We start from the raw sequence: 14,892 nt of genomic DNA, 5'->3' as shown, positions 1-14,892 counted from the left end.
TCAGGACACATATATTAAAGGGTGAATGGATGAATGAGAAGGTGAATAGTTACAAATGAGCTGATAATTAAGTCATTAATTAGGTGATGGAAAATAAAAGATAAAAACCAAGCACATGGGCAGAAAATGTGTACTCTAAGACATTAGATGTCCTTTAGTCCGGAGTCTTTTAGAGACAGTTCTGTAGAGGAGATTAGATTTGAATTGAACCTTAAAGGATGTTAGTCTAGGGATCAATACCATTATTCATAAAAAATGCTTCCAGAAGCATAGAAAGTGTTGTAAGTTGCAAAAACTGCATTAGTACTTATTATAGTACATTGAGTGTACTGATCTATTTGTAACTGATGCTCTAAATAATATTTACAATTTAAAAAAAGAAAAAGAAAGCCTTAAAACACAGTTGAAGTAAAGCATCTTTTTAATAATAATAAACTTATGTACTAATAGATATTTTCAGAAAGAAGCCCTAAAAAGTTTTCTTTTTTAGTTTTTGACAAGGTAATTATTTGATTTTGCAATTTTTATCTGTAGTAGTATTTGCATTATAGTCCATTCAGGGACTGAAATTAACTTTAAGCTATATGGTTGGAATCTAAAAAATATAATACTTTCATATACCACATGGTCCTCTTCCATCATTTTTTCAAGTTTCTTCATTTGCAAAATATGTTCATAATTCTTCATTTCTAAAAATCAGAATTATACTGGAGAGGAAAGAAAGACACATCACTTGCACTAGTGCTGATATATTCTAATTATTATTTCTAAGCACATATTTAGAAAAATGCCAGAAACAGACACAGAATCAGACATAAAGGCTAGGTTCAGGTTAGAGCAATTGTCCAGTTACTTTCATATTTATCTAGAGGACTGGCTCCCAAATCTCAAAGCTGTCAGATTTAACTAACAGCCATTTTATTAACATTTTCACAAGCATTCATCTGCCTGTATGATAGAGCTGCTGTGTGGCTTGTTTGGAATAAGCGGATCTGAGCAAGTGGAGTTGATGTGGAATGAATGGCAGACTTCCTCCGAGTCAGTCTTTAAGTGTCATGACTAAATTTTAGAATACTCTTTGTCTGACCTCAGCTAGGCAGTTCATCTTACAGTTTCCATGACTGATACAAGCAGTCCAGAAGGACAGCTTCTAACATATTGAAATAATTTTGCTAGTGATAATTTTGTAGCGAGCCTTAGGACAGAATTGACTACCCCATTAAGTGGGCAGAAACTGGGTTGGCTGATCCAATCTCTAATTTGGGGCTCCATGTTTGAAATGCCATTCAGAAAGGACACCTTGCATTTTACTATGTCATCTAAAATTTATTAGACATGTCAAGGGGGAAATGAGGGACCTTTGAAAAACTGGAACTTTTACCATTATATGAACTCTGCTACAGATGTGGGTTTGTTTCTCAAAGCAAACCAGTCAATCATTTTGGCTTCAGTATGGCAGAGGGGAACATTAAGAGGATTGTTTTTGAACAGTGACAATCAACTATCTGAGTCATGGCTTTTTTTAAAAAAGATACTTATTGTTACTCATTTACTGTGTTCTAAATGCTGTATTAAGTGCTTTACATAGATTATATCATTTAGTCATTTCTATAACGTTATGAGGCAGGTCCAAATAGAATCTCCATTTTATAGATGAGTAAATTCAGGCTTAAGTAACCAGTCCAAGGCCACACAGCTGGTAAGTGGGGATCCAAGCCCAGGAAATTTGGCTCTAGAATTCGTGCTTATTTGTACCTTATATTTATTTATCTTTAGGAACGTTATCAAAGTTAACCACTGTAATGGTGCAGTTGAACTGTCAGAAAAAATGGCTTAGAATAAAGTATGACTGGGTCATTTTGGGGCACTTATCACATTGGAACCCCCGGTATTCAAAGATCTGATCCTATCTATATAGCTTAGCAACTGATTCATATCAACCAACCTCAGCAGAACTGAGTTTACCGCCCAGAAGGCCCATTTAATAGTTTCCAGTGGGTGGTTATTTCTTTCCAGTGGCAAGAATGATCAGAGGTTAATAGTGTGGGTATTAGGGTCAATCAGTCTTGAATTTAAATTAAGATCCACCAGTTACTAGCTGTATAACTTTACATAATTGTGTAAGTCTTATTCACCTATTCAATAAAAAATGAAGATAATTGTCCCATTATGTGAAATTGTCATGAGAAATTATATAAAGTGCATTTTATGCAAGTAGAGTCAGTCAATAAGCAGTAGATATTATTAATGAAGATCATGTGAACATGATCTGTTTCTCTTATCCTAGTATCTAGAAAATCATATGAATAATCAGTAGGTAGTCTGATGAACATCGAATATGATAAAAGAAAGTTGCTGTTTATATTTGCTTTTTCTATTATTATAGAATATTTTAATCAAATTTGAAAAGTATTTGTCCATTACTGTGTTTACAATACCAGGCACTGAAATATTCACATCTATCAGAATATACTCTCTTTTAAACAGTACTGGATAAACACAAATACATCCCTAATCTTTAATTCTACTTTACTTTTCTTTTAATTTCTGTTAAAACAAACTTCCTCATGAAAGGAATACTATGTTTCCTCAATTCTTAGATGCCATCTATAGTAAAGCAACATCATAGATTATACAATAGTTTTAAGAGTTAAAAAAAGCCTTCTCAAGTGGTGCTAGTGGTAAAGAACCCGCCCGCCACTGTGGGAGACATAAGAGACTCAGGTTCTATCTCTGGGTCGGGAAGATCCCCTGCAGGCAAGCATGGCAGCCCTCCCCAGTATTCTTGCCTGGAGAATCCCATGGATAGAGGAGCCTGGCTGGGCTACATGCCACAGGATCACACAGAGTCGAACACGACTGAGTGATTGAGCATGCATGCATGTTTATGATCTCTACCTCGTTAGTAGTTTTGGGCTTTGCAGTATAATTTCAAGCCATATTTAAAGCATATAAGGATTTATGATACATTTTCCATTTGGTTTAACTCACAGTTTGCTTTCTTTTTTCTTTATTTGAAGGTTAAACAGAAGGCTTCCCAATGGCTCAGCAGTAAAGAATCTGCGTCAATGCAGGAGACGCCAGTTCGATCCCTGGGTGGGGAAGATCCCCTGGAGAAGGAAATGGCAACCCACTCTAGTATTCTTGCCTGGGAAATCCCCTAGACAGAAGAGCCTGGTTGGGCTACATACAGTCCATGAGGTCCTAAAGAGTTGCACATGACTTCGTGACTAAACAACAACAACAAAAGTTAAACAGCCAAAAACTTTTGGCAAAATGTATTTGATCCTTTGGTGATGTTTAGTGGCTAAGTCATGTCTGTCTTTTAAGACACCATGGACTGTAGCCCAACCAGACTCCTCTGTCCATGGGCGTCCCCAAGCGAGAATACTGGAGTGGGTTACCATTTCCTTCTCCAGGGAATCTTCCCGATGCAGGGATCGAACTGGCGTCTCCTGCATTGGCAGGTGGGTTCTCTACCACTGAACCACTGGGGAACCCATTAGATCTTTGAGGTTGTGTAGTTTGTTACCTGAAGTCTCCTAGATTTGGAAATCCTATGATGCAGTCAAGGGGTTGGCAAACTACAATTCACAGGCCAAACCTAACCCATCTAATGGTCTTGTAAATAAAGTTTTATTGGAACATAACCATGTCCATTATTTTCTATATTGCCACGGATGCTTCCACATTTGTTACTGCTGTTCAGTCATTCAGTTGTGTCTGACTCTTTGCAACCCCTTGGACTGCATCATGCCAGGCTTCCCTTCCTTCACTGTTTCCAGGAGATTGTTCAAACTCATGCCCATTGAGTCTGTGATGCCATCCAATCATCTTATCCTCTGTCATTCCCTTCTCCTCCTGCCTTCAATCTTTCCCAGCATCAGGATGAAAACTGAGTAGTTAAAATACTGGGCATTGTTTCAGTCAAAATCAAGCTTACTGGAGTAACACAAGAACATAAACCTAAACATAAACCTTTCCCATATTTTTCATATGGGAAAGTCCCTAGTTTCATTCCACTTTCTTGTTACATTACTATATATCTCTTTTAAAATGTAAGCTCCATGAAAACTGGACTTCCTTTTTCTACTATTTATCCTCTGTGCCTGCAATAGTAGATACTCAGTAAACAAGAACAGAATAAATGAATGAATATGTCATTGACTTTGGAAACTGTGGGGAAAGGGAAAAGGCAAAGAGATCATCTCTGATGAAACTCCCTTTGACTATTTCCATATATTGACAACTGAAATTTACCAAATAAATAACAAGAATGAAGAGTTGAGGAAGTCATAAATTGAGGTTTCCACAAGGTCAACTCTTTATTGTAATCCTTGGTTTAAGATCACTTGCTCAGTTTTTTCTGCTTGTATTATTCAAGGACACTTTATTACAAATGAAAATAGAAAAAAAAATTGCAAAGAGGAATTTTCTAGTCACATTTGAACAAAGATTCTCACTTCTGTTTCTTCCTGAATATTGGTGTCATTATCTTCTAGGGTAGACATGTTGGTGTCTTTATCTTCTAGGGTAGACATGTTGGTGTCATTATCTTCTAGGGTAGACATGTTGGTGTCTTTATCTTCTAGGGTAGACATGTTGGTGTCTTTATCTTCTAGGGTAGACATGTTGGTGTCATTATCTTCTAGTGTAGACTGGCTTCTTCTTAGGTTAGAGGACAAAGTTTCTAGGAGTCCCAGGTTCACATCTCAGTCCTCCACAGCCAGGAACATGTTTCTCTCAGTCCACTGGGAGAGACGTTTATCTAATCCAGCCTCCCCTCAGCATCACTGGAACTACCATTTCCTTCACTTCATTTCTCACATGGATTCTACCTGTGGCCTTCCTCATCCATTCTCTGCTTCCCTTTTAATTCATTTCCCCAAGCTTATGAGGTCACTATTTTGCTTAAAATCCACAGGACTTTTCATTCTTTTCATACCAGCACCCAAGCTACTTTCATAGCACATACAGCCCTCTTTAATTTCATCCTACTTGTTTTACCAAGTTCATTTTTCAACATCTCCACCTTATTGCCCTTATTAAACCCTGAACTCTAGCCATACTGAGTTATTTACTTATAATTCCCTACTAATGGCCCTATCTGGAATGGCTTTCCCACCTTCATTTGATTCACAGACATCTCAGTTCAGTTCAGGCACTCAGTCATGTCTGACTGTGACCCCGTGGACTGCAGCACGCCAGGCTTCCCTGTCCATCACCAACTCCCTAGAGCTTGCTCAAACTCGTGTCCATTGAGTTGGTGATGCCATGCAACCATCTCATCCTCTGTCATCCCCTTCTCCTGCCTTCAATCTTTCCCAGCATCAGGGTCTTTTCCAATGAGTCAGTTCTTCTCATCAGGTGGCCAAAATATTGGAGTTTCAGCTTCAGCATCAGTCCTTCCAATGTATCTTCAGGACTGATTTCATTGACGTCTTAGCATCCTTAAAGATCAGCCCAGTCATCACTCCTCCTGGGAAGTCTTTTATTTTCCCATCTGTGAGGTATCCTTCTTATCTGTTCCCACAGAATTTTGTTTTAGTCTATCATATCAGTTAGAGTATTTTTATTATCTGGAATCAATTGTCTCACAAATGAGACTGTGAACTTGAGGGCAAGAACTGTGTTTTCTATTTTACCTGTACCTAGCATATATTCTTATCAAGATTTATTGGGCAGGAAAATAATTGCAAGCATGAATGACTTAGCAGAGTTACATTAACAAATGAAAGAGAATTTTATCTCATAGACTATGAATATCAGCATTTCCCATGATTAGACAGAATGTGGAGAGATATATTCGTATGTCTCAGAAGTCTCACTTAAAACAAAAAAGGATGAGAAACAGTTGGATATGGGTATTAAGTGCAGACTGTATGGGCATTGAAACTTGACCAGCTAGGTTGAGAGGGCTTCACCTGGCGGCTCAGATGGTAAAGAATCTGCCTGAAATGCAGGAGATCTGAGTTTGATTCCTGGGTCAGGAAGATCCCCTGGAGAAGAAATGACAACCCACTCCAGTATTCCTCCCTGGAGAACTCCATGGACAGAGAAGCCTGGCAGGCTACAGTCCACAGGCTCCCAAAGAGTCAGACACGACTGAGCGACTATCACACACACCCCTAGGTTAAGAACTCACCACTTTCGCCTACTGCTGCTGCCAAGTCACTTCAGCTGTGCCTGATGCCTTGTGACCCCATCGACTGTAGCTCACCAGGATCCTCTGTCCACGGGATTCTCCAGGCAAGGATACTGGAGTGGGTGGCCATGCCCTCCTCCAGGAGATCTTCCCGACCCAGGGATCAAACTCACATCTCTTACATTTCCTGCGTTGGCAGGTGTGTTCTTTACCACTAATGCCACTTGGGAAGCTCTTCTGACTACTACTTACATGATTTGGGGCAGATTACTTACCTCTCTGGGCCTTAGTCTCCTCATTTATTCAATATTTTGTTAATCGTAGTAGCTAGTTTATAGGGTTGTGTGTGCATTAAACCAGATAGATTGTGCAGAGAACTTAAAGTGTTGTGTGGTACATAGTAAGTTGCTGAATAAATGTGAACTTGAATAATATTGTGTGTTATTGTCTAACTAAATTTTATGCCATGGCCAGAGTCTATGCTAGTGAGAACTATCTTTTATAGATATCAGTTCAGTTCAGTTCAGTTCAGTCGCTCAGTTGTGTCCGACTCTTTGCAACCCCATGAATCGCAGCACGCCAGGCCTCCCTGTCCATCACCAACTCCCGTTTACTCAAGCTCATGTCCATCGAGTCGGTGATGCCATCCAGCCATCTCATCCTCTGTCGTCCCCTTCTCCTCCTGCCCCCAATCCCTCCCAGCATCAGGGTCTTTTATATAGGCATGTTCAAGTCTGAATTTTAAAAAGTCAAACAAACAAACAAGCAAAACTTGGCAGAACTACTACCTCAAAGTTATGTGACATATATGCTGATGTGGCAGAGGAAAACTGATTCTTAGGCACGAAAGTCAATGACCCTAACTGTCCTAGTTAGCATGCAGATCGCCTCCGACTGGCAAGATGTATTACTGCAGCAATTTTGAGTGGCATTATTGCTTTTTTAGTTATAGTTTTAAAGTGAGTTTAAAATGTATCAAAATTTATACCACAAGCTTGCAGAATGTTCCAGAATGTTTGAATAAGCTGGGGATTTTACAGATCATGGTTGAAACTATTTGTCTAGATGAGCATTATCTTTCAACCAAATGTGTTTGTTTCACCTCTTAGTATTGTGTGTATGTGTATGTGTGTGCTTGTGTGCATTTTGTGTGCACATTTAGTCGTGATTATCCACTGGTAACACTCACTGGCTCTCCAGTGACATCATAATTCAAATTACAGGACCAGGTATAGAGGAGAAAATACTACCTTTAATGTATCGAAGACAGAATAAAAGAAGCTTTGAAATTAGTGATTTAATCCACTAGGTCTAGTAAAATTCTTTGCATACCTGGTGATGGAACTGGAGTGGGTTGCCATGCCCTCCTCCAAGGAATCTTCCCTAACAGGGATCGAACTGGCGTCTCCTATGTCTCCTGCATTGCAGGTGGATTCTTTACCCACTGGTCCACCTGGGAAACCCAGTATTCTTGCCTGCAGAATCCCATGGACAGAGGAGCCTGAAAAGCTACCGTCCAGAGGGTCGCAAAGAGTTGGACAATGACTGAAGTGACCACGCATGCACGCAAAATCAAAATGGGACTTTTCACATTAATGAAACTGAATTTATAAAAATCACGTGAAAATCCTGCCTATAAACCATATTATAAAGTCCTCTAACCCAAAGCCATTTGTTAAGAAAAGTGTAGCTATTTGCTTCTGGGTAAGCGATTAGGAAGTCTACTTACCGTGCTGTCAGTAAGGAGTTAAATTTGAAGCTTTCGTTTTAAATGAATGAAGCCGATTATCGACTTCAGAGCTTTGTCTTCACTTTGCACTGTAGCATGTGCCTTAGAAAACAAACACAACCCTAGGTGGTTAAGGCTATAGGTATTTATATTTTCAGAGGAAAAGAAAATGCTTTTTAAAATCAGATATATACACACAGGCATTGTATAAATAAAATGCTTACTGACTATGTGAAAAGATTGAGCACTTACTTAATAAGTCTGAAAATGCACAATGGGTGATATAAAATGCATATAAAATTAAACCAAGCAGGTACATTAATCACTGCCACCAGGACAAATGAATTCCAGCAGCAAACATTTATTTAAATGACCTGCGGCAGGATGGAGGAGAATGGCAGAAGATAAAAAGCACTAGGAAAAGTTTATAGGTTTTTCACTCACCAAATACCTCAGGGGTTAGGGGGAATATAGTGGGAAATGAGCAGACCTATTTGGCCTTCTTTCTGACAGAGATGGAGAAAAGGGGTTAGGAGGGCGGCCGTCTTCTTAATGACCTAATTGTAAATCCATTTGTTTTAGATGGCTAATCTGTTTTTATTGTGTCAGTATAGATGACTTGGATAATTGCTGGCCCCGTGGCTCCGAAGTGATCAGATGGCACATTATAAGCTGGGAGGTAGCCAGGTCTTGCCCAATATAGAGTTGGTTAAAACCCTTGATGACATAAGTGTCTGATAAATAAAATATACCTCGTCAGTGAAAGCTTAGCTTGATAATTAGATTGGAGAGCAGGTTGTTTCATGTTTGAAATCCTCCAAGCTGTGAAATACTCGGAGTTGAATCCAACTCAAGAAAAAATTCTAGTATGTTTGGGTAAACTCTATTTTTTTTTTCACTTTCAAGAATTGCCTCTTAAACTGGCTGAATAAAGAAGCCTGTCATCTGTCTGTTATCTTAGAATTATCTGAAAAAATGTGGCTTTGATAAATTAAGTGTTAATGAGGCATAGATGCATCATAAATTGTGGGATTAGTTTTCTCATAAAAGATATACAGATTCCAGAGTTGAAGATGAAAAAAAAATATTTTTGGCAATCAGAGCTCTGGCCTTGGGGTTTGTATAATACCTTTATTATTATACAAATAATAACAGGCCGCCCTCCTAACCCCTTTTCTCTGTCTCTGCTTCCCTCTCACCCTTTCGTCTCATGGGATTTGTGTACCTAAGAAGTGTTAGGGGCCTCTTGTAGGGCTGTGGAATGACACTGACCCTATTTAAATCAGCATTTAAAGGGGAACCACAAGACAGCAGCTTTCACCTTCTTTAAAATAGTACGTAAAATTCTCACACATTAATCCTCCACCCATTTTACACTGCCCCTTAGTGGGGTGATTAGGGGAGGAAAGAGAAAACAACCCTAAAAGTAATCTACAAATTTTATCAATACAAATGGTGTTCTTCATAACCAGAAGCATATAGCCTCAGCAACCAACCATGTCTTTAGGGAATTCACCGCCATGCATTTGTCTTCAAAGCCCTTCCCCTCCAACTCACAATTCAGCATCACAGAACCCTCACAAGCTGATCCACCAATATATTTATGGGTGTCTGGGCGAAGTTAGAAGCAGCAGTATGCACCTTTCTGAAAAGCACTGTCGCCCTTGGCCCTCGTTTGGGTCACACTGATTCTACACCAAGGACTGTCTGTCCCCCCAGGATCTCAAAAAGAAGATTTAGGAATCTGTAACAGATCCCTGCTCTGTCCTGCCACTTGGTCCTCAGACTGATGAAGAGCACTTACGCCCAACTAAACACCTCTACGTCACTATTGCCCATCGGAAATGCCACTTGGCTAACGTCCTAATCCACTTCCACAACTTTCCTTCTCAATAGATCAACTCTTCCTATTTACATATTCCTATCTCCTCACTTTTCCCTTTCCTTCTCTCACTTTTTTTGCCCATCTCCTTACATCGTTTGTTCCATCATTGTGACACAGATCGATGGGAGGAAATTTATGACTATTACTTTGGGAAGAGGCTTTTGGAGAAAAAGACCAAGCATATCTTAATGAACTTGAAGGTTTCCCGTCACAGCCCCCATGGCCCTTAACTGATCATAAGGAGCCAAATGGGCACTTGTGGCTCTACTATTGGACCCTCATGGTCTCAGAAGATCTCATCAACCCAAACCATTCTAACCATCTCTTCTCTCAGATGAAGGAGACACAACAAAGTCTAGCCATCTCTGTTACCAAGGAAACAGAAGTTTGCTCCCCTGTCCAAGGGGAACAGAATGAAAAGAGATAATGCCGTTGATGTAAGAATGGATTGTCATTGGCAGGAAAATAAGGAGCAAAAGAAGTGATTTTCAGGGAGGCCGTATTTTGACAAATTCAAGGGAGAATCCCTGAGACATAAAAGATCAGGTAAGTGGTCTGAGAGCTATGACCTGACATAACTTCAATTGCAGAAGCAATGACCAACCTTTGTAACCTGGTTATATTCACTCTTCTCATTAGGAGAAAACCCTGAGGGAAACTGTATAGTCCTACTTACATGGTGCTTTCATATTTAAGTGGACTTCCTGAATTCTGGTGTTTCTTGGCTGCCAGTAGATATTCCCAAACAGGGGGGGGCTTCCTATAGGGAGAGAACAAGACTGGGGGTCAGTCTTGACTCCTCTTCTGATCCCCTGCACCTCCCATCCATCAACAGGTCTTTTAAATTCTGCTTCTGCCAGCCCCTCCCATCCAGCCTACTGCAGCATCTTTCTGCCTCGTCCCTGTGACTGCCGACTGCACACCACCCCCAGATTGTCTTTCTTTAAATTGTGGGTCATATCTGCCCATTATGTGCCTGACCAGACAACCTGGTCATTTTGCATTTTCTGCCTTGGTTTCTACTTCTTCAGTATTTAGACACTCTGCTCTGAAAAATTTTTAATTTTTCTATCTTTGAACATCCTTATATAATATGAGACTGTGGCATACTTGGAAGCACAAAACATATTTTACCCATTTACCCAATGTTTTTTCAGCATTACCTTTACACCTCTAGCTAGTTCTTAGCAAATGTGTTGTAATATTTGTTTAAGATATATAGAAAACCTCTGTTTATTTGGTGAAGGAATTGTGGGAAATGGATTATGCTACTCTTCCCTAACCTGCATAAACCAGTGGAATAAAGCATTCTTAATACTAAGCACTTAAATAAAGAGAAGAGAATGGGAAAAAGAGAAAAAAATGAACCTCCCAGCTAGTGGATCTCTCCCACCTCTGGATGCCAAACTTGATGCTTTCAAGATCAAGGCATTTACCTTTGGAAGTAAAATGGTTGGCATGGAAAAGAATTAATGACTCTTCCAGACAATGACTTGAATACTGCTGCATCTAGCTTATTTGGAGAAGAAATTCAGAAGGACCACACTGAGGCTCAGGGCATTTACTGAAAAATTAGATGTATACCACAGCAATTCCATTCCTTGTCTTGAAACTGAGCAGGACTCTGCAGGGCCTTCCTAGGGACAGGATCATCCCTCCCTGTGTCCTCTTGTTTGCAAAAAAACTTTGGCCTCCTGGACCTTCCCCAAGTCCCGAAGAATAAATTTAATCAGAGAAGTGAGAAAATGCAGAAACAAAGAAAAGCAGTCAGAAAAGACACAATACTGATAGCCTAGTCATAAAACAAAGTCCGAGCCTTCTACTTCCTCCTCAAGGACTGGAGATAGTATCCTGAGACATATCCTTGAGTTGTTTGGCAGAGATTAAACCCATTACCAGGTGGAGGAAGTTAACTGCGTGCTGATCACCAGAATGTAGACCCCAGACTGGTTGGAACCAGAAGGTTGATGACTGAGTTTCTTGAAACATCACCCTGTTACCTCACCATCAACCAATTAGAGAATTGAGCAAGAGTTGATCATGTACCTTGCAACCCTCTTTCTCCCTTACACTGTCTTAAAATACCCTTTCCTGCAAGTCATTGGAGAATTTAGGTCTTTTAGGCATGAACTTCCTCTTCTCCTTGCTTTGACTTGCAATAGATACTTACTTTGCTTCACCTCAATCTGATGTTAGTAGACTGGCTTTCCTGCATGTCAGATGAGTGGACCCAAGCTCAGTTTGGAAACAGTATGGGGATTTTCCCTGTTATTTTTTCTTCCCCTTTACCCTGCTTCTGGCTAAACTATAGATCTCACTATTTGAACCTAGAGCTTAAGTCTGATTGACTTAGTTATCATTCTATTGAATGTTTTATCTGTTTACTGTGATAGACTATGGAAATATTTGGTGCCCGCCCCCCCACCCCCACCCCCAGGCAAAAGGATGATACTGGGTTGGCTAAGAAATTCATTCGGATTTTTCTGTAAGATGTTATGAAAAAAACCCAAGTGAACTTTTTGGCCAACCCAATACATCCCCGTTCTGTTGAGCTTGGGCAGTGATCTGACTTGTTTTAGCCATTGAAAAGAGAGCTGCAGTAACATGCATATCACCTGAAGCTTTGAGAGTCAGCATGTTTGTCCATTATATCCTCTTTTTCCTGATCTTTAATCAGGGAAGCCTGTGTCAAGATTAAGCCTTCAATCCTTGAGTGGCTACCACAAAGAGCCCTTTTGGTCAAATATAATTCACATAAAGCATGAACAAAAATAAACTTGTTTTTAAACCACAAAGATTTTGGGGTTGTTTGTTACTGCAGAATAACAGCCTATTTTGCTCGATATAATTGTGTAACAAAGATAATTAATAACAAAAGCTGAAATATTTGTGTTCTAGTCTCAATAATTGTTGGAGTCCTTTAATGGACCGGAATCTGGTGGTTTGGAGTTGACGATAAGAAAGTGAAAGAGAGAGCCGGCAGGAGGGAGAGAGAGAAAGAAAGAAAGACGTGGGGACACAAGCTCTGATGGAGCAGGGGTATTTTATTAGCAGAAATGCGGGCTTATACATCTTCAGTAAGATGATTACTCAGCTGTTACACAGGATGGAATTTTATCAATAGTCACAATATGGATAGTCTAATACATACAAGGTCGCGGACGCAGAAGAGAGTCAGTGAAGGGAGTTACTGAAAGGAATCCAAGCTTATCCTTCCCCATGATCTCAGTCCTGAGAACTGCGTGCTGTTTCACTTGTTCCCGTTGCCAGGAACTGATAAGGAACAGAGGATTTATGAAAAATAGAAAACAGCATGCAGGAATCCTCCTGTTAAATGTTCCCTGATGAATGACAAGTATGAAATTTCACCTAATCTGATACATTTGAACTATAAAAACATATTCCATATGATATTTACTTCTACTAAGGTAAAATAGTCATTAACCATATTCTTTAGGAGATTCCCACAAATAAGCTTCTTTCTACTCTTTCCTTTTTAAGGTGAGATACTTCTGAGCAAGGGCTTCCATGATGGCTCAGCAGTAAAGAATCTGCCTGAAATGCTGGAGACACGGGAGACTTTGCTTTGGTCCCTGGGTTCCGAAGACCCCCTGGAGAAGGAAATGGCAACCCAGTTCAGAATTCTTGCCTGGAAAGCCCATGGAGAAAGGAGCCTGGCGGGCTATCGCCCATGGAGTCTCAAGGAGTTGGACACGACTGAGCGAGTGAGTGCACACGCATGCACACACGTGTGCACACACGCATGCACACACACATGCACACACGTACTTCTAAGCAAAACTGTCACTCCACAATGCTCCTTCACTCGTTTTCCTTGACGAATGAATCCATCTCGTATTGCATTGCTGTTCTCCCAATGCAACCTCTGACACACAGTAGGAAATTAATAAATGCACATTCAGTTAATTATTATAGCAACGATGCAATATTTATCCATAGCTGATGCTAAATAAATGTTTGTTGAACTTAGCTGAACTACATTGGAATATAATTGTGAAATATTTTGGAAATGTAAGCATTTTGTATTTTTGTGATCAATCTAACATGATCAGATAAATCTTGTCTTCTCCATCAAAATGTATACGTGCATCTTTCAATGTTTAGACAGATTTGTATGGTTTTATTGAAAAGCGATTTTAATTCTGTAATTAGATAAAACTCCCTCATTTCTAAGCAGTGTGACAAAGATTTCCAAATGTTAGATAGTATATGTCTCACCTGAGGGGCTTTTTATAACTGGATATTCCTGGGCTTGATGCTCAGAAATTATGATTTTATAGGTCTGGCTGAACCTGCATTTTTAACTAGTGCTGTCCCATGGTGACCCAATGCAGATTATTTGTGGACTCCTTTGAAAAATAATCTCTCAGACCAGTGCTTCAAAAGGTTTTCCATGCGTTGAAAGGTTGTTGCTGAACCACAGAAGACGCCGGGATTCTTGGCCTCTGGAGAAGAATTCAATCCGGGGCCAGAGATGGGGCTTGATCACTCAGAGCTTTTGTGTAATAAAGTTTTATTAAAGTATAAAAGAAATAGAGAAAGCTTCTGACAAAGACATCAGAAAGAGTACCCCCACGCTAGTGTTGGCAACGGAGTTATATACTTTTTAATTAGTTATTACAATGAATCAAAAGAATGTCTGGAGGTTGTAAAGATCTTACTAGACCCACTCTCGTAATTTACATTTTAAGGTTACAGGATTAGCCAGAAGGTTTTTTTCCAGAAACTGTCCTCAAGCAGGATACATTATTGTTATATAATCCTAAGGAATGCAGAGGGGAAAAAGAAGTTTGTCCTTTCCTCCTCCTTGAGAATTCCAGACCCCTCTCTCCTTGGTGACCCCCGGACTTCTTATCAACCTGCCTAAGAATTGACTCTCTCAGCATCCTGATGACTGGGGGGGCTCCTGTTAAAATGCAGATTCTGAGTCAGTAGTTCTAGCACCAGGCCTGAGAATTTGAATTTATTAGTTTTTCTCATTAATAATTTTATTATGAATATATGCAGAAATTATAATACTCCATATGAGGAAAATATGTGATTTAATTTCATCTTCCTTGTTTTATTTCAACTTTTATTTGTACTACTAGAAAATTTTAAGTTCCAAATTTG

At 39.7% G+C, this 14,892-nt stretch overlaps 1 protein-coding gene across 1 annotated transcript in view; it reads right to left on the bottom strand.

The window, feature by feature from the left end:
* LOC139030898 (serine-rich adhesin for platelets-like) overlaps window positions 1–4,631 on the bottom strand; it is a 71,644-nt gene extending 67,013 nt beyond the window's left edge. The window contains exon 1 of the mRNA XM_070454853.1: window positions 4,464–4,631. Coding sequence (XP_070310954.1) covers window positions 4,464–4,631 — 168 coding nt within the window. The remainder of the gene's footprint in view (window positions 1–4,463) is intronic.
* Window positions 4,632–14,892: the final 10,261 nt, after the last annotated feature.

The sequence above is a fragment of the Odocoileus virginianus genome, chromosome 24 (assembly GCF_023699985.2).
Source record: "Odocoileus virginianus isolate 20LAN1187 ecotype Illinois chromosome 24, Ovbor_1.2, whole genome shotgun sequence".
Taxonomy (NCBI): Eukaryota; Metazoa; Chordata; class Mammalia; order Artiodactyla; family Cervidae; genus Odocoileus; species Odocoileus virginianus.
The sequence above is the reverse complement of the archived record's forward strand: the minus strand, read 5'-3'. Positions and strand labels throughout refer to the sequence as shown.